Source organism: Enhydra lutris, unplaced genomic scaffold (assembly GCF_002288905.1).
Source record: "Enhydra lutris kenyoni isolate GAN:26980312 unplaced genomic scaffold, ASM228890v2 scaffoldscaffold77, whole genome shotgun sequence".
NCBI classification, from domain to species: Eukaryota; Metazoa; Chordata; class Mammalia; order Carnivora; family Mustelidae; genus Enhydra; species Enhydra lutris.
In genome coordinates this window covers 2,627,966-2,649,220 of record NW_019154161.1, presented here as the reverse complement: position 1 = coordinate 2,649,220, position 21,255 = coordinate 2,627,966, and the positions used below count along the sequence as shown (strand labels likewise).

The 21,255-nt window shown below is 50.5% G+C and overlaps 1 protein-coding gene across 2 annotated transcripts; it reads left to right on the top strand.

Annotated features, from left to right (window-relative positions):
• The first annotated feature begins 388 nt into the window (after window positions 1-388).
• Window positions 389-13,825, top strand: LOC111160716 (reticulocalbin 3). 2 transcript variants are annotated; one of them, XM_022524030.1, is made up of 7 exons: window positions 389-436; window positions 856-1,106; window positions 2,901-3,103; window positions 4,417-4,589; window positions 9,980-10,040; window positions 12,721-12,920; window positions 13,148-13,825. In XM_022524030.1, exons 2-7 carry the CDS (start codon window positions 862-864, stop codon window positions 13,253-13,255), a joined length of 990 nt encoding a protein of 329 aa, XP_022379738.1. In that variant the 5' UTR covers window positions 389-436; window positions 856-861; the 3' UTR covers window positions 13,256-13,825. The 2 variants fall into 2 exon arrangements, with proteins under 2 accessions (XP_022379738.1, XP_022379739.1); XM_022524031.1 differs by having other exon boundaries at window positions 412-446.
• The last annotated feature ends 7,430 nt before the right edge of the window (window positions 13,826-21,255 follow it).

The following is a 21,255-nucleotide window of genomic DNA, read 5'->3' as shown; positions in this document are numbered from 1 at the left end:
TAGAGAGTACTTAAATAAATAAATAAACAAAACAAAACAACCCCAAACTCCAAAAAACCCCAAACCACCTCCCAAGAGGCTTGGGGGAAATAGTACCGCTGGACGTGGTCGGTGGTCTGGCAGGGCGCTGCGATGCCTGCCGGGAGTTGTAGTTCTGGGCATCCGCGTCCCTCCCGGGCCGCCCACCCGCCTGCCCTGGGAAGCGGGGCGGAACCTCTGCGGCCGCGCTCTTCTCTGTGGACGTGGCGTGGGGGCCCGCGGTCTTCGCGGAGCTCACCGGCCCTGCCCCTTTGGGGTCCTTCTGAGCGCTCATTGGTCGGAGGGCGGGGTCTCTGCGCTGCTGGAGGCGGGGCCTGGCTGGAGAGCCGCTAAATTGGGCATCTTTTCAGAGAAAGCAGAGCCCACTGTGTAGAGCGAAGTGAAGCAGGCTAAACTGGTAAAGGGAGGTGAGGGCGGGTGGCTTGCCCAGGGAGGACGGTCCGGGTTCTTTCGAGCCGGGAAAGTGGGTCTGGGTTGCAAATAACGCCTGGGGGCCTGCATGATTGCTCTCTGGACACGACCCCGCCCCGCAGTGTGCGTGGGAAGTGCGCCACGTCTCGCGCTTGAACCCCCCCACCAGCGGCTCTGGGACCCGTCTGGGACTCCCTCAGAAGATTCAGTCACTACCTCTGCTTTTACCTCTGAGAACCCCGCCCCCCTTTTTCCCACCCCCGGCCCTTCTTGAGCCCTAAACTTTGTGGCCAGCTACCATCTCTCTGTCTTGTCTTCTGTCTCTCCGTCCCCACCCCCATTCTCCTGTCCTGTCTCTATTGTTTTTCCTGTGACCCCTGACTTTTAGCCTCCACTGCTCCCTAGGGACTGATGATGTGGCGACCATCACTTCTGCTGTTGCTGCTGCTGCTGCTGAGGCACGGGGCCCAGGGCAAGCCGTCCCCTGATGCAGGCCCTCATGGCCAGGGGAGGGTACACCAGGCGGCCCCCCTGAGCGAGGCCCCTCATGATGACGCCCACGGGAATTTCCAGTACGACCATGAGGCTTTCCTGGGACGAGAAGTGGCCAAGGAATTCGACCAGCTCAGCCCAGAGGAAAGCCGAGCGCGTCTGGGGTAGGAGAGAGACGGAGGAGAGGATTCAGGGTTGTAATTTTTAACAGGGAAGTGAAGGGAGGCTTCAGTGAGAAAGTAATATTTGAGCCGTGTGGATATATGGGGGAATAGCACTCCAAGCAGAGGTAACTGTAAGTGCAAAGGCCCTGAGGCAGGAACGGGCCTGATATTTGCAGAACAGTGAGGCCCATGTGGCTGGAACCCAGTGATCGAAGAGGAGAATGTGGAAGGTGATGGCAGAGGAGGGAAAAAGAGGTCAGGGCCTTCAGGTCACAGTGAAGATTTCAGCGTTTCTCTGAGGGAGATGAGAGCCATGGGAGGACTCTAAGCAGAGGGAGGGTGTGAGCTGACTTAGGTTTCAACAGAATCCTTCTGGTTGCCTGTGAGGAAGCGTCTGCAGCGGTGCAGTTGGAAGACAGGAGGGGATGATGACTAGATCAGGATGGAGAGAGTGGTACTGACTGCTGGCTGGGAGACTGCGCGGATGGGACTGGGTGAAGGAGGGAAGAAGAAAGGCAGCGTAATAGGCTTCACATTTGGCGTAGCATTACTGCAATGCCTGGCGCTGTTCTAAGTGCTTTACAAGGGTTAACTTCTTTAATCCCCACAACCAGACTTAAGGGTAGGTTCTATCATTTATCTGCCATTTTACAGAGGGGGTAAACTGAGGCACAAAGAGGTTTCAGTGGCATGCCCACAGTCACACAGCCAGCAAGAGGAGGCGATAGGATTTGAACCTAAAATATCTTGCCGTGGAGCCCACGGTCTTAACAACAGCTTGAACCTCAGGGTAGCGTGGGAATCCCGGGACTCCAGCTCCAGACTGATCAGAGCAGACACAGCCTGTCGCGCGGGGGTTGCAGGGGCCGGCCATCTGGGCACAGCCGTGTCGGATTCGACCCTGGGAACTGGGTTGCGGGGTTTAAGAACGGTGACCAAGAGGAGCGCTCCTTGGGGCTCTGTGAGCGGTTGGGTAAAGACCCAAACCGGTGGCGGGAGTGGCCCGGGGACGGGGGAGGAGGCCTGGGAGCAGATCCGCACAGCCCGAGAGAAGGTGCGCGAGGAACGGCCTTCAGGGGCTTCATAGACCGCACGGTGCCCATGATCCGGCCGAAGCAGGAGGAAGGAACTGATGGTGGCGGGTGATGGTCCTCGGGTGAAGCCTGAGACGGTCTGGAGGAAGTAGGGGGAAGGGGCGGGACGCAGCACGGGGTCGGACCGGAGGGAGAGGGGCCTGGAATAGGCCAGCGCAGCCAGGCGGGCGGGGCAGCGGGGGGGTTGGAAGGGATGCCCTGAAGACCCGCCGCGCCTGAAAGGGCGAGGGGTCGGGTGTGTGCGTGGCCGTGGCCATCAAGAGTTCAGAGAGAGTCTTGGCCTAGGGGACCGGCGGGCGAGGGGTGCGATGTGACACCTCCTCCTTGCCCCCACCCCAACTCGGACAAATGAGAAAGGGGAGCAAGTGAGGGCCCAGGGGCGGAGTCGGGGTGACGGGTGTGGCCCTGGATTGCTTTAGGTCCTTCCCCCAACCAGGGCGTGTGGAGGACCGCCGCGCCAGCCGTAGACCCGCAGCGCCTGGATTGAGGGGGCGGAGCTCTGTCCTGGGCATGGCCCGGGATTGACCGGTGTCTCCCCTCGGTGCGCGGGCGGCTCTGGTACCGTTTTATCAACCCTATATGTGGGGGGGGTTGTGTTTCAGGTGGGGCGTGGCTCCGTGTGAGGGGCGGAGCCTGGGCGAAGGCGGGTCTCCTGGTGGGCGGAGTCTGCGACTGACTTGTGCCCCGCCCCGACTCGCAGGCGCATCGTGGACCGCATGGACCGTGCAGGGGACGGGGACGGCTGGGTGTCGCTGGCCGAGCTCCGTGCTTGGATCGCGCACACGCAGCAGCGGCACATACGGGACTCGGTGACCGCGGCCTGGAACACGTACGACACGGACCGCGACGGGCGCGTGGGTTGGGAGGAGCTGCGCAACGCCACCTACGGCCACTATGCGCCGGGTACGCGGCGAGATCCCGACTCTTGCTCCCTCGAAAACACACATACTGTGACCTTGACCTTTTTGACAGCCTCATTCTGAGAACCTTTAGCCTACGAAACAGAATCCCTAACCTTTGCTTCTAACCCTTGATCAAGTTCTACCAACTTCCAGTACTTCATCACCAGAAACTCCCAATCCCTGATCTCTGGCTTCTCACTCGCGATGGCATCCACGACCTCTCTTATCGTGACTGGGGGATCCTTGCCCAGGGACATCTACCTCCCATGCCCTGTCATCCTGACCGTTGATCTCTGACAGAACCCCAAATCCTGGGGCTCCTGGGTGGCTCAGTAGGTTAAGCATCTGCCTTCGGCTCAGGTCATGATCCTGGGGTCCTGGGATCGAGTTCTGCATCACGCTCATTGCTCAACAGGGAGGCTGTTTCTCCTTTTTCATCTGCTGCTCCTCCTGCTTATGCTTTCTTGCTCTCTATCAAATAAATAATATCTTAAAAAAAAAAAAAAAAACCTCAAATCCATTTACCCCATGCCCTGACTGTGTTCCCTCTTGTCTGTCCCCATGCCCCAGCCTGGCAACCCCCACTGCTCTTGTTTTCTTCCTTATGGACCCTCCCTCCACACTCCTCCTCCAGTCTGTCCCTATATCACAGAGGGGTCTTCCCACCCATGGAGTTGATCCTAATTCTCCCCTGCTCGCAGCCCTTCATGGCTCCCCCCGGGTCTCCAGAAGAGACACCCAGCTCCTCAGCCCAGCCTGGCCCACCCCTCTGGCTGTGTTTTTCTGCATTTTCTGGCCAGCCAAGTGGACCTTCTGTAGTTTCCCTGAACTCAGGAGCTCTTCAAACCTCCACATTCCGCTCATACCCTTTCCTTTCTTGAAAACGCCCTTCTCCTATTCTCTGTCCTATAACCCGAGTCTGTATACCTTAAAGCACCAGAGGGTGACCTTGGGGCCCAAAGGGCCAGTGTCAACTCAGAGCTCCTTTCCTGGCTGCATGACTTCGGGCTGGTTATTTCCTCTCTGTGGGAATCCATTTTCTCCTTCATAAAGTGAGAATAGATGAAAAGACTCTCTTGACTTGCTTTTTGTGAGAATTAAATGCAATTTTGTAGGGAAAGAGCTTTGCATATAATAAGCTTTCATGACAACGTTGCTAATATAAGTAAACAATGAATATACATTAATTATTACAAGTTCTGTGGGGGCCTTCCTGCTCTGATTCTACTGAGCTGAGTCCTTTGTCTTTTCCCTCAACCTGCCTGGCGTTCCTTCCAGTAAAACACAGCTGAAAGAGATTGTCCCCTTCCCCAGGTGAGGAATTTCATGACGTGGAGGACGCCGAGACCTACAAGAAAATGCTGGCTCGGGACGAGCGGCGTTTCCGGGTGGCGGACCAGGACGGGGACTCGATGGCCACTCGGGAGGAGCTGACAGCCTTCTTGCACCCCGAGGAGTTCCCTCACATGCGAGACATCGTGATTGCTGTGAGTTGGGGCCCGAGGAGGCTGCTCGCCACTTCCCACCCACCTCCTGGGACCCGGGCTTCTGAGGTCAGGCCCAGCCCACCAGTGTTTACCTGGTTTTCCAGCACCTTCCCCAGGGAACCTAGCCTGCAAACAGATCCGTGGAGGGCAACCTCTCCCCTGCCCATCGCCTGACCTCCTCGTGTCTGGTCTCTCCTGGGTCTACCTTCCCCTTCCTGTCCTCATGTTTGGAGTCCAGGTCCCCGGCCTGAAAACACATTCCCCAGAAGTGTCTCGGGGAGCCCCAATCCTGGCCGAACCCCTGAAAAACCCCAACCCCGCACATGGTGTGTCTACTCTGAGGCCATTTCTGCTGACCCCTTTTGTCTTCTTATTCCTTTATAATTTTTGTGCCAACCCCAATTCCTTCTCCATTTTATGGTGGCAGGTTTTGTTTTTGTTTTTTTAGACAGAAAGGGGGGAGGGGCAGAGAGAGAGGGAGAGAGAATCTTTTTTTTTTTTTTAAGATTTTATTTATTTATTTGACAGACAGAGATCACAAGTAGGCAGAGAGGCAGGCAGAGAGAGAGGAAGGGAAGCAGGCTCCCCGCTGAGCAGAGAGCCCGATGCAGGACTCGATCCCAGGACCCTGAGATCACGACCCGAGCCGAAGGCAGCGGCCCAACCCACTGAGCCACCCAGGCGCCCAGGGAGAGAGAATCTTAAGCAGGCTCCATGCCCAATGTGGACCCTGACTTGGGGCTCGATCTCATGACTTGGAGATCATAACCTGAGCCAAAATCAAGAGCTGGACACTTAGCTAACTGAGCCACCCAGCTTCCCCAGTAGTGGAAGGATTTTTTTCTCCTTCATTTTTTCCCCCAACAGACCTTAAGTTTTATTTTTATTTTAAAAGGTTTTATTTTATTTTATATTTATTTAAAGATTTTATTTGCTTATTTGAGAGAGAGAGAGTGAGAGAGTACACACAGAGGGAGAGAGAGAAGCAGGCACCCTGCTGAGCCGGGGGAGCCTGACTCGGAACTTGATCCCAGGACGCTGGGATCATGACCTGAGCTGAAGGCAGACTCTTTTTTTTTTTTTTTTTTTTTAAAGGGGGTCCCATGCTCTACCAACTGAGCTGGCCAGGTGTACTTTTTTTTTTTTTTTAATTTTATTTATTTATTTGACAGACAGAGATTACAAGTAGGCAGAGAAGCAGGCAGAGAGAGAGGAGGAGGAGCGCCTGGGTGGCTCAGAAGGTTAAGCCTCTGCCTTCGGCTTAGGTCATGATCTCAGGGTCTTGGGATCAAGCCCCACATCGGGCTCTCTGTTCAGCAGGGAGCCTGCTTTCTCCTCTCTCTCTTTCTCTTTTTTTTTTTTTTAAGATTTTATTTATTTATTTGACAGAGATCACAAGTAGACATCCATCGCTGATAATGTTTTTTTTTATCGGGCTCTCTGCTCAGCAGGGAGCCTGATGTGGGGCTTGATCCCAGGACTCTGGGATCATGACCTGAGCCGAAGGCAGAGGCTTTAAACCACTGAGCCACCCAGGCACCCCAGATTTTATTTTTAAATAATCTCCAGATCTGATCTGGAGCTCAAATCCACAACCCCAAGATCAAGAGTCACATTTTCCACCAACTGAGCCAGCCACATGCCCCAGACCTTAATTTTTAGAGCAGGTTTAGGTTCAGGGCCATATTGAGCAAGGGGTCCACAGATTTCCCACACTGCCCCTGCCCCCACATGCACACACTCCCCCGATCAACATCGTGCACCAAAGTGGGACACTCGATACAGTGGACAGACCAAAACCCACACGTCACCACCCAAAGTCCATAGTTCACATGAGGGTTCACTCTTCGTGGAAGGATTTACACCCATTTCTACCATGCCTAAATTTTCACTGACTGTTATTATTATTATTATTTTAAATTTTATTTATTTACTTGACAGAGAGCAAGAAAGCGCTTAAGCAGGGGGAACGGCGGGCAGAGGGAGAGGGAGAAGCAGGCTTCCCACTGAGCAGGGAGCCCAAAGCACGACTCGATCCATGACCTGAGCTGAAGACAGACATAACCAACTGAGCCACCCAGGCGTCCCCACAAATTATGATTTTAAAAATTATTTTTAAAATGTAGTTTTGGGGGGCGCCTGGGTGGCTCAGTGGTTAAGGCCTCTGCCTTCGGCTCAGGTCATGATCCCAGGGTCCTGGGATCGAGCCTCACATCGGGCTCTCTGCTCGGCAGGGAGCCTGCCTCTTCCTCCTCTCTCTCTCTGCCTGCCTCTCTGCCTACTTGTGCTCTGTCAAATAAATGAAAATCTTAAAAAAAAAAAAAAAAATTAAAATGTAGTTTTGGGGCACCTGGGTGGCTCAACTGGTTAAGCATCTGCCTTTGGCTCTGATCATGACCCTGGGGTCCTGGGATCGAGCCCCTGTCAGGCTCCCTGCTCAGCAGAGAGTCTGCTTCTCCCTCTCCCTCTGTTCTCTCTCTCTCTCAAATAAATAAATAAAATCTTTAAAAAAATAAAAAATAATGTAGTTGAATGTCTAAAATAGCTAACATACTAATGTGTTTAAATGCCCAAAGGACCCCAGAAAACTGGATAACCCTCTACCTTTCCCATCTCCTCGACCCTATCCCCCAACCCCTCTCTTGTGGCTCCATTTCCACAGCTGGTGTAAGGGTCTGTGGCAAGCCTGTTAGGATCAAGGGCTCTGGGGCCAGGAGGCCTGGGTTCAAGTCCCAGCCCTGCAGCTTCCTGGCTGTGTGACCTTGGGGAAGTTACTTAACCTCTCTGGACTTGTTCTTCATCTATAAAATTGTGGTACTGATAACTATTCCTACATCAGGGCTGGTTGTAGGGACTAGATGAGTTAAAACATGTAAACCTGCAAAATTGGTGATAAATGTTCCTTACGTCACATTGCATACATGTGTCAGTATAGCTACAGGAGAAAACTTCTAGCAGTAGAATCCCTGTTCCCACTGGGATGTGTGTTTGCAGTTGCTTCCGATATTTCTCAGGCATTTTACTGACCCAATGTGTGCACCGTTGAGGTGGGCCTTCCGGCCCATTCCAGAGGTAACTACAATCCGGAGAGGAGAGAGGTCATTAACCCAGCCTTCTCAAACCCACTAGACTCCCCACCCTCCAAGACCCAAAGTCCTTTTTTTATAGCAGATAATGTTGAAATACCTTTTACGCCCCTGAGTCGAGGTTTTTTCCTTTTAAGATTTTGTTTTTTAAGTAATCTCTACCTCCAACGTGGAACTTGAACTTACAACCCCAAGACCAAGAGCCACGTGCTCTACTGACTGAGTCAGCCAGAGGCCCCCTGAGTTGAGATTATTTAACAGACCCTGACAGCGTGTGTTGTGTACCAGGAGCACCGTGGTAACACCTTGACCTAAGTATTAGCCTGAGTGAATCCTCATGGCAACCATATGGGGGTGGGCTAACATCTTCATTTTATTATTTTTTTAAGATCTCATTTATTAGAGAGAGAGAGCACGCGCGTGGGTGCATGAGTGGGGGAGGGGCAGAGGGAGAGGAAGAAGCAGAATCCCCGCTGAGCAGGGAGCCCAATGTGGGGCTCGATCCCAGGACCCCAGGGTCATGACCTGAGCCAAAGGCAGACGCCTAACCAACTGAGCCGCCCAGGCACCCTACCATCTTCATTTTATAGATGAGGACGCCTAGGCACAGAGAGATGGGGAGACTTGCCTGAGATCACCCAGACCAGAAGTGCCCCAGCTCAGATTTGAACCCTGGCAGTTGAATCCATGATCCACACCAACGGTCAACAAACTGTCTAACTCACAGCAGAATCCAGCCCACAACTTGTTTTTGCAAATAAAGTTTTATTGGAACATAGCCACGATCCTAGGCTTCCATGTGCCACAACCAAAGAGCTGTGTCATTTCGATGGAGACCATACAGCACACAAACCCAGAACTATTTCCTCTCTGGCCCTTTTTGGGAAAAGTTTGCTGAGCCCTTGTCTAAACTCTGCTGTCCTCTTTTACATTCGTTTATATTGAGTGTCACTTGGCCCTCTGGCTGGCTCATTCAGACCATGTAACTCCTGATCTCAGAGGCACGAGTTCGAGAGGCACACTGGGCGTGGAGCCTACTTTAAAAATAAATAAATAAATAAATAAGTCACTTAAAAGAAATAACAAGAATTTCAATATGTAAGTGCTACAGAGTTACCACCTTTACCAAATAACAAAGGGCATTCAATTATACTTGAATTTGTAACAAGTAATATAAACCATTTTTTTTAGTATAAGTATGTCCCACACAACATTTGGGATATACTTATGTTTTAAAAAAATACCTGAAATTCAAATGTAACTGTGTCCAGTAGTATAAGTATGTTCTGGATATTGTGTGGGGCATCCTTATTCTAAAGAATTATTGGGATGCCTGGGTGGCTCAGTGGGTTGAGCCTCTGCCTTCAGCTCAGGTCATAATCCTGGGGTCCTGGGATCAAGCCCCGCATCGGGCTCTTTGCTCCAGGGGGGATCCTGCTTCCCCCCTCCCTGCCTGCCTCTCTGCCTACTTGTGATCTCTGTCAAATAAATAAATAAAATCTTTTAAAAAATAATTATTAGTTGTTCATCTGAAAGTTGGACATAAGTGAGCATCCTGCATTTTTTTCTGGCAACCCTAAAATGTTGAGCTTTCTTTGTGAGGAAGGCATAGTGGCGTGTCAGACCCTACCCCATCCTACAGTGAGTTTGAATATAAAAGTGGGAAACAGGGGTGCCTGGGTGGCTCAGTCAGTTAAGCGTCTGACTCTTGATTGTGGCTCAGGTCAAGGTCTCAGGGTTGTGAGATCAAGCCCTCCCTCAGGCTCCCTGCTCAGTGGGGAGTCTGTCTCCCCTCTCCCTTTGTCCTTTACTCCCTCTCCCAAATAATAAACAAACACATCTTAAAAAGTGGGGAACAGAAGCTGTTTGCTCAAGAAATGGAGAGAAAACCGAGAGCAGAGGTACTGAGCCTGGGTCACAGTGGGCCACCAAGTGTGTCTCGCTCTGACGTAAAGTGGAGCTGGGATCTGGGCTCTGCTAAACAAGAAGGGACTCCTGCCCTTGGAGAGCATTTGCTGTTGGGTGTGGGAAAAGCGCGAGGCAGGACAGGTCTTCTTCAGTGGAAGCAAGGATATCTGGGTTCTCTGACCCCCATCCACTAAAGGCAGATAGAACCCGCATCATTATACACCCCAGAAAGCCACCCAACCTCTACCCCTACCCAGGACAGGTAGACCCCAATGAGACTGCTCTGATGCCTGCATACAGCCGAGTCCGAGCCAGATTCCCTAAGAAAACTTCACATCCCAGCCCCAGGGGCCCAGCCCTTCTAGGAGCCAGCCCCAATGCCTCTCTTTCCCCCAGGAAACCCTGGAGGATCTGGACAAGAACAAGGATGGCTACGTCCAAGTGGATGAGTATATCGGTGAGTGGAAGCCAATCCCTCCCTAAGGACGCCTGTCCTCCCCCAGGCAGCCCAGAGTATACCACCCATAGGAGAGCAGCGGCCCTCTGAAGTGGGGGCAGGGACACTGCTTGAGTTCCAGTAGCCACCAAACATTAATTGAGCACCTACTGTGTGCTGGGCCCTAAAAGTATTTATCGATCACCCACTGTGTGTGGGGCCCAGCTAACATTGATTGAATACTTATATTTGTCGGGCCCAGCAAATCTTTACCAAGCACCTACTCTGTGCCAGGCCCAGGAAACATTTATCCAGGACCTTCTGTGGGCCAGACCAAAAAAGCATCCATTAAGCGCCAACTGTGTGCCGGAATCAGGAAACATGTATTGAGCTCCTACTGCATGTTTGTGATTGAGGACACAGCAGAGAATGTCACAGACCGGCTTCCTTCCTGGGAGAGTCTGGATTATCTGCAGAATTAGGCCTCAGAGGCTACATTGGTTGGGGTTGGGGAGATTGTCTTGAGTCTGCATTTGCACAGCAAAGACCGTGTCTCCTGTCACTCTGTAATGGGGGTCCCCTCGTGCCACCCTCAGACTTCCCCTGGGCCCTGCCTCTACCCCTGCCCTCTCGGGGGCAAAGAATTTGGTTGAGGGGAAAGCGGTTAAACATGGATATTTGTACGAGCTGGAAAACACTTTTCTATGGCCTGTTTTTATGGAACAAACCCTCAGGCAGAACATTTTTATTTAAGCATAATTTATCTTCCTTACATCTGTGAGAAAGATAGAAGTCTTTTTTTTTTTTTTGGTCAGAAAAAATTCAGGGATCATCACTGAGTCACACACCTTGTTGCCACAGGCAAGGCTCTGTCCTAAGTGGCTAGCACTTGAAAATTGGCTCCATCCCCTTGGCAACCGACAAGAGGGGTGTTATCGCCCCTTTTCACAGATGAGGAAGCTGAGGCCCGAGGGGTAGATACTTGGCTGAGGTGGAGCAGAATGGAAGTCCCGGCAGGCCGAGCCCGAGGTCCCACCCCTGCCCCCTGGGCCTCTCCTTTCCCTGTGGGGTTCTGGAGAGACAGATGCGGGCCGCACCCCAGGACTCCCCAAAGTAATGTAATTTCGCAACCGTTGGGTGATAGAGGGAAGGATATGAGCCAGGAGGATGGAGGGGGCGTCCTGGGCTCTGACCCCAGCTGGGAGGGCAGGTGGGTGGCGTGTTCGGGAAGGTGGGAGAGGTGGGGGTGCACCGTGTTCAAGGGTGTAGCTTCTAGAACAAGTGTGCAGTGTCTCCCACCTGCCACCTCCCAGTCTTGGGACCGGAAACGAGTTCCTCAACCTGTACTTACCTGTACATACCTGTAGAGGCCGCAGTAGAGGGGGCACCCGGGTGGCTCAGTAGGGTAAGCGTGTGCCTTTGACTCAGGTCATGATCCCACTGTCCTGGGATCAAGCCCCGCATCAGGCTCCCTGCTTGGTGGGGAGTCTGCTGCTCCCCCTGCTTGTGCTCTTTCTCTCTCTCTGACAAATAAATAAATAAAAATTTTAAAAACGGTGGGAGTAGAGTACCCAGCTCCTACGAAGACATCTGGTCAACTCAGACGCCCCTGGGGGATGAATGCTAAGTGGAAGGCGGGAGAGCGGTACAATGGGATGTTATTCAGCCATAAAAGGGGAGGAAGTACTCATCCGCCACAGTGTGGGTAAGTCTAGTCACCTAGGTCTCACACCCCAAACCTATGACACCCCAAACTAATGTAACATTGTGTGTCAGCTACACTTGAATACAAAATAAAAACACTGTGCCCAGTGAAAGAAGCCAGACACAGAGGGTCACACGGTTATTGTATGGAGACAGGAATTAGATTATTCATGGCCTGGGGCTGGGGTGGGGGTGGCGGTGTAGGGGGGTCACTTCTTAATGGGAAAGAGGTCTCCTTTTGGGAGGATGAAAATGTTCTGGATGGATGTGCTCTCTCTCTCTCTCTCTGTCAAATAAATGTCTTTTTTTTTTTTTTAAATAAAGATTTTATTTATTTGAGAGAGAGCACAAGCAGGGGGAAGAGCAGAGGGAGAGGGACAGGTTGAGAGAGAGAAGCAGGCTCCTGTAGAACAGGGAGCGGGATGTGGGGCTTGATCCCAGGACTCTGGGATCATGACCTGAGCAGAAGGCAGCCGCCTTTTTTTTTTTTTTTTGATTTTATTTATTTATTTGACAGGGAGAGAGAGCACAGGTAGGCAGAGCGGCAGGCAGAGGGAGAGGGAGAAGCAGGTTCTCCGCAGAGCAGGGAGCCCAATGCAGAACTCGATCCCAGGACCCTGAGATCATGACCCCAGCCGAAGGCAGCCGCTTAACTGACTGAGCCACCCAGGTGTCCCAAGGGAGCTTCTTAAAGCGGGGTGAGCCATTGGAAAGGTGGCTTTTTAGTATCTCCTCACCAGGCCTACGCCCCTGTCCCAGGCAAACAGATTGACAGCCGGTCAAGGAAATGATCAACGCGTCCAGTCCCTTTCCCCCTACCCCTGCTGGTCCCGCGTCGCTGTTAGCCCCATTCCAGCAGAGGAGCCCGAGGCCGGAGAGCAGGGGCACTGGGCTGCCGGGGGTGCCCGCGGTCGGGAGGCTGCAGGGCAGGGACCGAGCCCCGGGGTGCCCGCTGGCCCCGAACCCGGCCTGACATGGCCCCTGTCGCCCGGCGCAGCGGATCTGTACTCGGCCGAGCCCGGGGAGGAGGAGCCGGCCTGGGTGCAGACGGAGCGGGAGCAGTTCCGGGACTTCCGCGATCTGAACAAGGACGGGCGGCTGGACGGCAGCGAGGTGGGCCACTGGGTGCTGCCCCCCGCCCAGGACCAGCCGTTGGTGGAGGCCAACCACCTGCTGCACGAGAGCGACACGGACAAGGTGCGCGTAGGAGGCTGTTGTGCAGACGTGGCCGGACTGGCGGGGAGCTGCCCCCGGGGTCCTGCTGGGCCAGGGATGAATGAGGAAAGGGGTGGGGGGGGAAGGGGTGGTGGAAAAGGAGGGACAGAGACCCCCCCCCCCGCGGATGGGGGGCAGACTAAGCTCAGAGAGTAGTCTCCCAGGCAGGGCCCCTCGTCACCCCTGCTGCCCTCTGACCCTCCCTCCAGGATGGACGTTTGAGCAAGGCCGAGATCCTCAGTAACTGGAACATGTTCGTGGGCAGCCAGGCCACCAACTACGGCGAGGACCTGACACGCCACCACGATGAGCTGTGAGCCCGCCCCCAATGTGTGCGCTACAGCCTTGTAGCCCCAGGGGATGACCTGAGGAGGGACCCCGTGACCAGGCCGTCCCTCCCCATCTGGACCTGCAGGGTGTGGACGCCTGCACCCAAGTCCCTCTGCCACTGAGCTCTCAGGGACCGACCAGGTCAACTTCTCCAAGACACTGCAGCCCCTCCCAGCCCTTCCCACCCTGCCCCCAGGGGTCTCGTAGACCCCAAGGGCGAGTGAACAATCCATTTCTCACTGGCAGAATCACCCAGCCCAGACCAGGGAGGGGCTCCCAAACCAAGCTCAGCCTCCAGGAACCTCCACCCACCACCCCGGTGCCCCATCCCAGCCTCACACCACACAGCAGAGAAATCCCCCCCACCCCCCACCCCTGCCCTTGACTCGCCCGAGGGCACTGGCCCCAGAATGCCTCCTCTCTGCCACGGAGGCAATAAACTCCAGTGCTGGGGTCTTGTCTGTGTGTCTCTTAGAGGGGGACAGGGGCCTCAGGGAGGAATCGGGGGCTGTGGCTGGGCGTTGTGGGGACTGTGGTGCTGAAGGAGAGATCGGGCATTTGGAAAGGGGACTCGGTGTTAGCAGGCTTTGAGGGCACTCCTGGAGACGGAAAGTAAAACTAGCAGGCTGGGGGCGCCTGGGTGGCTCAGTGGGTTAAAGCCTCTGCCTTCGCCTCGGGTCATGATTCCAGGGTCCTGGGATTGAGCCCCATATCGGGCTCTCTGCTCAGCAGGGAGCCTGCTTCCCTTCCTCTCTGTCTGCCTCTCTGCCTACTTGTGATCTCTGTCTGTCAAATAAACAAAAATCTTAAAAAACAAACAAACAAACAAAAAAAAACCTAGCAGGCTGGACCCAGCCATGAGCAAGCCAGACAGAAGGTTCTAGATGGCGCAGGAAGGCAATGCTCTGTTGAGTGCCCCGGAGGGGCTGTGCTGGTGAACAGAAGTGGAAGCCCTGGGGACATCTGGAGGGAGAGCCGGCAGGGCAGAGGGAACAGAAGGGGCCCTGAAGCCAGAGTGTGTCTTGTGTGTGTGTGTGTGTGTGTGTGTGTGTGTGTGTGTGTGTGTGTGCGCGCGCGCGCGCGTGCGCAGCCAGCAGGCCAGTGTGGCTGGAATGGAGTCAGCAAGTGGGACCAGTGGGGAGGTGACTGGGACCGGGTCATACAAGGTCTTGGGGACAGGTCCTCAGGTCCCTTTGTGGTGGGACAAGATTGCTAGAGGCAGAGACCCAGAGAGACATGGACAGAGTTTACTCTCAGGGACATGGGAGTTCCTGGAGGGTGTTGGGGAGAGGAGTAGATGTGAGCCATGAGGCGTCTTGGGTTATAACATAGTCTCCTTGCTGCTGAGTTGGGGTGGGGACAGAAGGATGGATTTTATTCCTCCTGCAGCCCCATGAGACCCACTTGTCAAATTCTCCTCTAGAGGGGCATCCGATGGCTCAGTTGGTTTCATGTCTGACTCTTGATTTTGCTCAGGTCATGATCTCAGGGTTGTGAGATCGAGCCCGGAGTCAGGCTCCACGCTCAGTGGGGAGTCAGCTTGAGATTCTCTCCCTCCCCCTGCCCCTCCCCCACTTGCATGTGCTTGCGTGTTCTCTCTTGCTCTCTCTTTTTCTCAAATAAATAAGGGGTATCTGGATGGCTCAGTGGGTTAAGAGTATGATTCTTGATTTTGGCTCAGTTCATGATTTGGGGGTCATGAGCTGGAACCCCAGGTCTGGCTGTGTGCTGGGTATGGAGCCTACTTGAGATTCTCTCCCTCTCCCTCTCCCTCTCCCCTGCCCCACCTCTCTCCCTCTCTCTGGGGGGGAAAAAGTATCAATGCTGGCTTATCAGTTATAACAAAGTACCACACTAAAGCACTATGCTAATAAGAGGAGAAACTGGGGTGGGGTGTAGGGGGTACACCTGGGAACTCTCTGTTCTTTTCTCTCATTTTCTGTAAACCCCAAACTGCTCTTAAAAATAAAGCCTATTTGGGTCCCTGAGTGGCTCAGTTGGTTAAGCATCTGCCTTCAGCTCAGGTCATGGTCCCGGGGTCCTGGGATCGAGTCCCCATATCGGGCTCCCTGCTCTGTGGGAAGCCTGCTTCTCCCTCTTCCTGCTACTCCCCCTGCTTGTGCTCTCTCCCTGTCAAATAAATAAATAAAATATTTTTAAAAAAATAAAGCCTATTTGGGATGCCTGAGTGGCTCAGTCGGATAAGGATCTGCCTTCGGCTCAGGTCATGATCTCAGAGTCCTGGGATTGACTCCCATATCGGCTCCCTGCTCAGTGAGGAGTCTGCTTCTCCCCTTGCCTGCCACTCCCTCTGCTTGTGCTCTCTCTCTGACAAATAAATTAAAACTTTAAAAAATAAAGCCTATTGGTTAAAAAAAATCATAGGTAACTAAAATATAAAAGAAAATATAAGTCAAATAATCTCCCTATTTGATGTTTTTTGTTTTCCTTCTTGGGGAAAGAGATGGGAACAAGCCAGGATGAGACTGTAAACTGTATAGACCAATGTGGGGAGAATTGGCATCTTAACAGTATTATATTTTCCAATCCATGAACATAGTATATTTTTCTGGAGATACAAATGTTGGCATTCTCTCAGCAGTGTTTTGTAGTTGTCAGAGTAAAGGCGTTAAATCTTTTATTAAATTTATTCCTAAGTATTTTCTGGGTTTTAGGGTATGGCAAATGAAGTTACTTTTAAATTTCATGTTCTGATTTCTTGCCTCTACAATATACAATACCATTATTTTTGTATAAAAACTTTGTAACCTGGGGCACCTGGGTGGCTCAGTGGGTTGAGCCTCTGCCTTCAGCTCGGATCATGATGTCAGGGTCATGGGATCCAGCCCCGAATCAGGCTCTCTGCTCAGCAGGGAGCCTGCTTCCTCCACTCTCTCTCTCTGCCTGCCTCTCTGCCTACTTGTGATCTCTGTCTAATAAATAAATAAAATCTTAAAAAAAAAAAACTTTGTAACCTGTGAACTTGCCAAAATCATTCATTCATTCATTCAAAAATTCATAACTTGCCATTATTCATTCTAGAATTTCTATTCTATTTTTTAAAAGATTTTATTTATTTATTTATTTGACAGAGAGGGAGAGCACAAGCAGGGGGAGCAGCAGAGGGAGAGGGAGAAGCAAGTTCCCTGCTTGGGGCTCGATTCTAGGACCCTGGGATCATGACCTGAGCTGAAGGCAGATGCTTAACCAACTGAGCCACCCAGGTGACCTTATTCTGTTCTTTTTCATTGTTTTATTTCTATACCAAGATTTCTTCTTATTCAGTAGAAACATACTTTCTCTTAGTTTCTTGAGCATAGTTATAACAACTATTTTTTACATCTATTTTTTTTTCTTGTTCCAATATATGGGTCATTTTGGTGTTGATCTCAGTTAACTGATTGCCTTTTATCTTGAGAATGGGTCATATTTTTCTACCCTTTTTTTTTTTTTTTTTAGTAATGTTAGAGTGTATCCTGGATACACTGTAAAAAAACTGGAGTCTGGGGCGCCTGGGTGGTTCAGTGGGTTAAAGCCTCTGCCTTCGGCTCAGGTCATGATCCAAGGCTCCTGGGATCGAGCCCCGCATCTGGCTCTCTGCACAGCAGGGAGCCTGCTTCCTCCTCTCTCTGCCTGCCTCTCTGCCTACTTGTGATCTCTGTCTGTCAAATAAATAAATAATCTTTAAAAACAAACAAACAAACTGGAGTCTGTTATGTTCCTCTGAAGAGCATCAATTATTTTTTTTCTTGAGTAACCCATTAAGTTGGTAAATTCCAACTGTAATCTCTATAAAACTCCCTCCTTTAAAATTTGTGCCTCAAATTTTAGCTGATATTTTTTAAGTTTAGCTGGGCTGTTTGGAGGGTGTGGCTCTGGAGGTCAGCTGGATATTTGAGCAGAGTTTATATAAAAATACTTGGAGTGCCTCCATGCTGGATCTCTTTTCTAGATTTATATCTTTCCTGTTGCTCTGCTATTTCACGCCAGGAAGACTGGATCTTCCTCTGGTGTTTTAGTTTTAGCTGCCCCTCTCAGCAGGGGCTAGAACCTGCCCCCTCTTTCTTCTTAAGCAGGCTCCACTCCCAGTCGGGAGCCCGATGCCCCGCTAGATCTCAAGACCCTGAGATTTTGGCCTGAGCTGAAATCAAGAGTCAGCTGCTCAACGGACTGAGCCGCGCAAGCGACGCATTTCTTTTTTATCGAGTGTCAGTTTCTCTCCAGTTTCTGGTTGCTTCCCCCGCCCCCCTCAACTTTCCAGTGCCTTTAGGTAATTGTTTTCTGTTTTATCCAGAGTTTATAATTGCTATCTCCAATAGGGTTGGAATGTGAATCCCAGTGTCTGAATCCAAGCTTTTAACTATGGTAATGTACTGCCCCCTAGTGGCTGGAGGTGGAGAACTAGTTTATGAAAGCCGAGGATAAATTTGTAGATCTTTGGGGGCCGCATGTTTGAAAACATTTCAGATTTTAATTTTTTTTTTCTCTTTCCAAATTTTCATTTAAATTCTAGTTAAAAACATTTTTCTAAATTCAAAATAATCAACAAATGACTTGTGCGGAACAGCTTATGACAGAAAGCTGAACAGCACCCTGTCACCCTTAGTGCCTCTCCCCAGTTTTTTGGTTGTTTTTTTTTTTTTTTTGGTCTTTTACACATTTTGCTTATTTTTAAGTTTTGGCAATATACCTATAGGATACAAAATTCTAAATGTACAAGATGTTATATGCTAAACATGAGTCTTTCTTCCACCAAGTTCGCCTCCTCACAGGCAGCCTGTATTTCTTTCCAGGGAGAAATTTACATAGATTTAGGCAAATATGTACAAACTGGTTTTTTTTTTTTTTTTTTTAAGTTTTTGTTTATTTATTTGACAGACAGAGACCACAAGTAGGCAGAGAGGCAGGCAGAGAGAGAGAGGAGGAAGCAGGCTCCCTGCTGAGCAGAGACCTTGGGATCATGACCTGAGCCAAAGGCAGAGGCTTTAACCTACTGAGCCACCCACACGCCCCACTGTTTTTCTTTTTAATAGAAAGGATAGCAGGTGACTAACAATATTTTTTTAACCTTTCTTGTTTCACATAATTTTTTAAAAATCAGAATCCTCTGATTTTTAACTTTCATAATTTATTTTTTATTGAGATAATAAAGACTATATATTTAAATGTATTTATTTAAGTAATCTCTACACCCAACGTGGGACTCAAACTCATTGCCACGAGGTCAAGAGTCACATGCTTCCCTAACTGAACCAGTCGGTGGGGGGGGGGGGAGGGTGCCTTGGGAATATATTTTGAAGACTATTTCAATTCAACCCATAAAAATCTAACTAGTTCTCCAATGACCACCACTGAGGCTGTTTCCAGTCTTTTTTATTTTGTTTAAAGATTTTACTTATTTATTTGACAGAGAGGGACAGAGCGAGAGAGGGAACACAAGCAGGGGGAGTGGGAGAGGGAGAGGCAGGCTCCCCCCTGAGCAGGGAGCCCGATGCAGGACTCCATCCCAGAACCCCAGGATCATGACCTGAGCCAAAGGCAGACATCTAACTGAGCCACCCAGGGGCCCTGTTTCCAGTCTTTTCTAAACGATGTTGCACAGAAGGCTCTAGCATATCTGGAATTTTCCATGAGTTTAATTGCAGGTAAGTTCCTAGAAGTGGAATTTATGAATTTGGTAGACGTTGCCAAATTGCCAAGCACATTTCTTTGTTATTGCTGTGAATTTCAGTAAGTTTTTTAACATACATGATGTCCGCAACTCAAGTGTTTGGTGAAATGAATTTTTACAAACCGCGCACACGCGCTTGTAGCTAGTGTTCAGGTCAAGAAGCAGAATATCATCTCTCAGTCCCTAGCAGGGCCCAGACATGGCTTCCACAAAGATAACCACTATCTTGATTTCAAACAGCACAGTTTTGCTTACTTACTTTAGAGAAGTGGAATCACGCTGCCTGGACTCGTACTAGGAAGATGATTCCTTCCTTTTCACTCCACTATGTGTGGCCCACAATTCATCTAGTCTGTTCATAAGCTTTCTAGTTATTCCCAGACACAGGGATTGCAAACAGAGCTGCTGTGAACTTTCTTTTTTCCTTCCTTCCTTCTTTCCACCTACCTTTCTTTCTTCTTTTTCTTTCTTCTTTCTTCCTTCCTTCCTTCTTTTCTTTTCTTTCTTTCTTTTCTTAAGAAAGTGAAGCTACCAAACCCAGGTATTTTAAAAATTTTTTTTTATTTTTTAAAGATTTTATTTATTGGGCGCCTGGGTTGCTCAGTGGGTTAAAGCCTCTGCCTTCAGCTCAGGTCATGATCCCAGGATCTTGGGATCAAGCCCCTGCACCAGGCTCTCTGCTCAGCAGGGAGCCTGCTTCTCCCTCTCCCTCTGCCTGCTGCTCCTGCTGCTTGTATGCACACTCTGTGTCAAATAAATAAAATCTTAAAAAAAAAAAAAAAAGATTTTACCTTTAAGTAATCTCTAAAACCCAACATGGGGATCAAACTCAAGAGATCAAGAGTCACACACTCTTCTGACTTGAGCCAGCTGGGCGCCCCTTACTGTGAACATTCTAGTTCGTGTTTTCTTGGGCATGTGTGTGCGTCTCTTGAGTGTGTATGTCAGCGGAGTGAGATTGTGGGGCCACGGGATCCACGTATGTTAAGCTTTGACTGGGTTTGGCCAAATTATTGCTCCAGTTTCCATGCGGGCCAGTGGGGTAAAAAAAAAAGAAACCTGTTTTCTCCAGAAGGAACTTCTGAACTGTTTCTGTTTTCAGTTCTTTCTTTTGTGGCCCCCCACATGTCTAGATGAGGGTGGTTTGAATCCACGTGATTTTGAAAGCAGCCGAGGAGAAGCCTCTAATGTCAGATCTTCCTTTTTTTTTTTTTTTAAGATTTTATTTATTTGACAGAGAGAAAGAGATCACAAGTAGGCAGAGCAGCAGGCAGAGAGGAGGGGAAGCAGGTTCCCCACTGAGCAGAGAGCCTGATGCAGGGCTTGATCCCAGGACCCTGAGATCATGACTTGAGCCCAAGGCAGAGGCTTAACCCACTGAGCCACCCAGGTGCCCCCCCCCCTTTTTAAGATTTTATGTATTTATTTGACAGAGAGAGACCACAAGTCGGCAGAGCGGCATGCGGCAGAGGGAGAGTGAGAAGCAGGCTCCCCACTGAGTAAGGCAGTGAGACAGGGGTTCAATCCCAAGACCCAGGATCATGACCTGACGCGAAGGCAGATGCTTAACCAACAGAGCTTCCCAGGTGCCCCAGATCTTCTGATATTTAAAAAAAAAAAAAAAAAAAAAAAAAAAAAAAAAAAAAAAAAAATCATAGCGGCACCTCGGTGGTTCCCTCAGTTTAAGCGTCTGATTCTTGATTTCAGCTCAGGTCATGATCTCAGGATTGTGAGATCGAGCCCCAAATGGTGCCCTGAGTTGGAACTTAAGGTTCTCTCTCTCCCTTCCCCTCTGCTCTTTCCCCCGTAACCCGTCTCTTCCTCTCAAAAAAAAAAAAAAAAAAAAAAAAGAAAGAAAGAAAAGAAAAAAGAAAAAGAGAAGAATTTCAGTTTTCTATGCCCTCCATGAGCCAGTTGAGGCTGGAGCCCCTGTGGGAAGGCACTGCCAGGGGTAAGCCCTGCCTCCCCTTTCTTGCTCTCAGCTTTAGACCAGTGTCTCTGGAACCTCTGCTAAGAGGCATCCTTTTTTTCCACTTCTCTCCCTCCTGCTGATGTAATTGAAGCTGTGGTCAGACTCTTGCTTCCTCTCCTTGTCACCTTCAAAACCTCAAAGGAAACTACTTTCTTGGAGCGAGGACTTGGGCACATACCCCATCGCCTCCTCCCCACAGAGGGTGTCTCAAAGGGCCTGTGAATCAGTGGGATTTGGGTTCCTTGTGGAAACAAAGGTGCAAGACTGGGAATCCTTGAAGCTTTTATTTTTTTTTAAAGATTTTATTTATTTGACAGAGAAAGAGAGAGAGAGAGAGATCACAA

Coding starts and splice junctions, on each gene's coding strand:
- LOC111160716 (XM_022524030.1), top strand. CDS start 862: ATGATGTGGCGACCATCACTTCTGCTGTTGCTGCTGCTGCTGCTGAGG. Junction 10,041..12,720: donor CCAAGTGGATGAGTATATCG/GTGAGTGGAAGC, acceptor CGCCCGGCGCAG/CGGATCTGTACTCGGCCGAG. Junction 12,921..13,147: donor ACGAGAGCGACACGGACAAG/GTGCGCGTAGGA, acceptor CCCTCCCTCCAG/GATGGACGTTTGAGCAAGGC.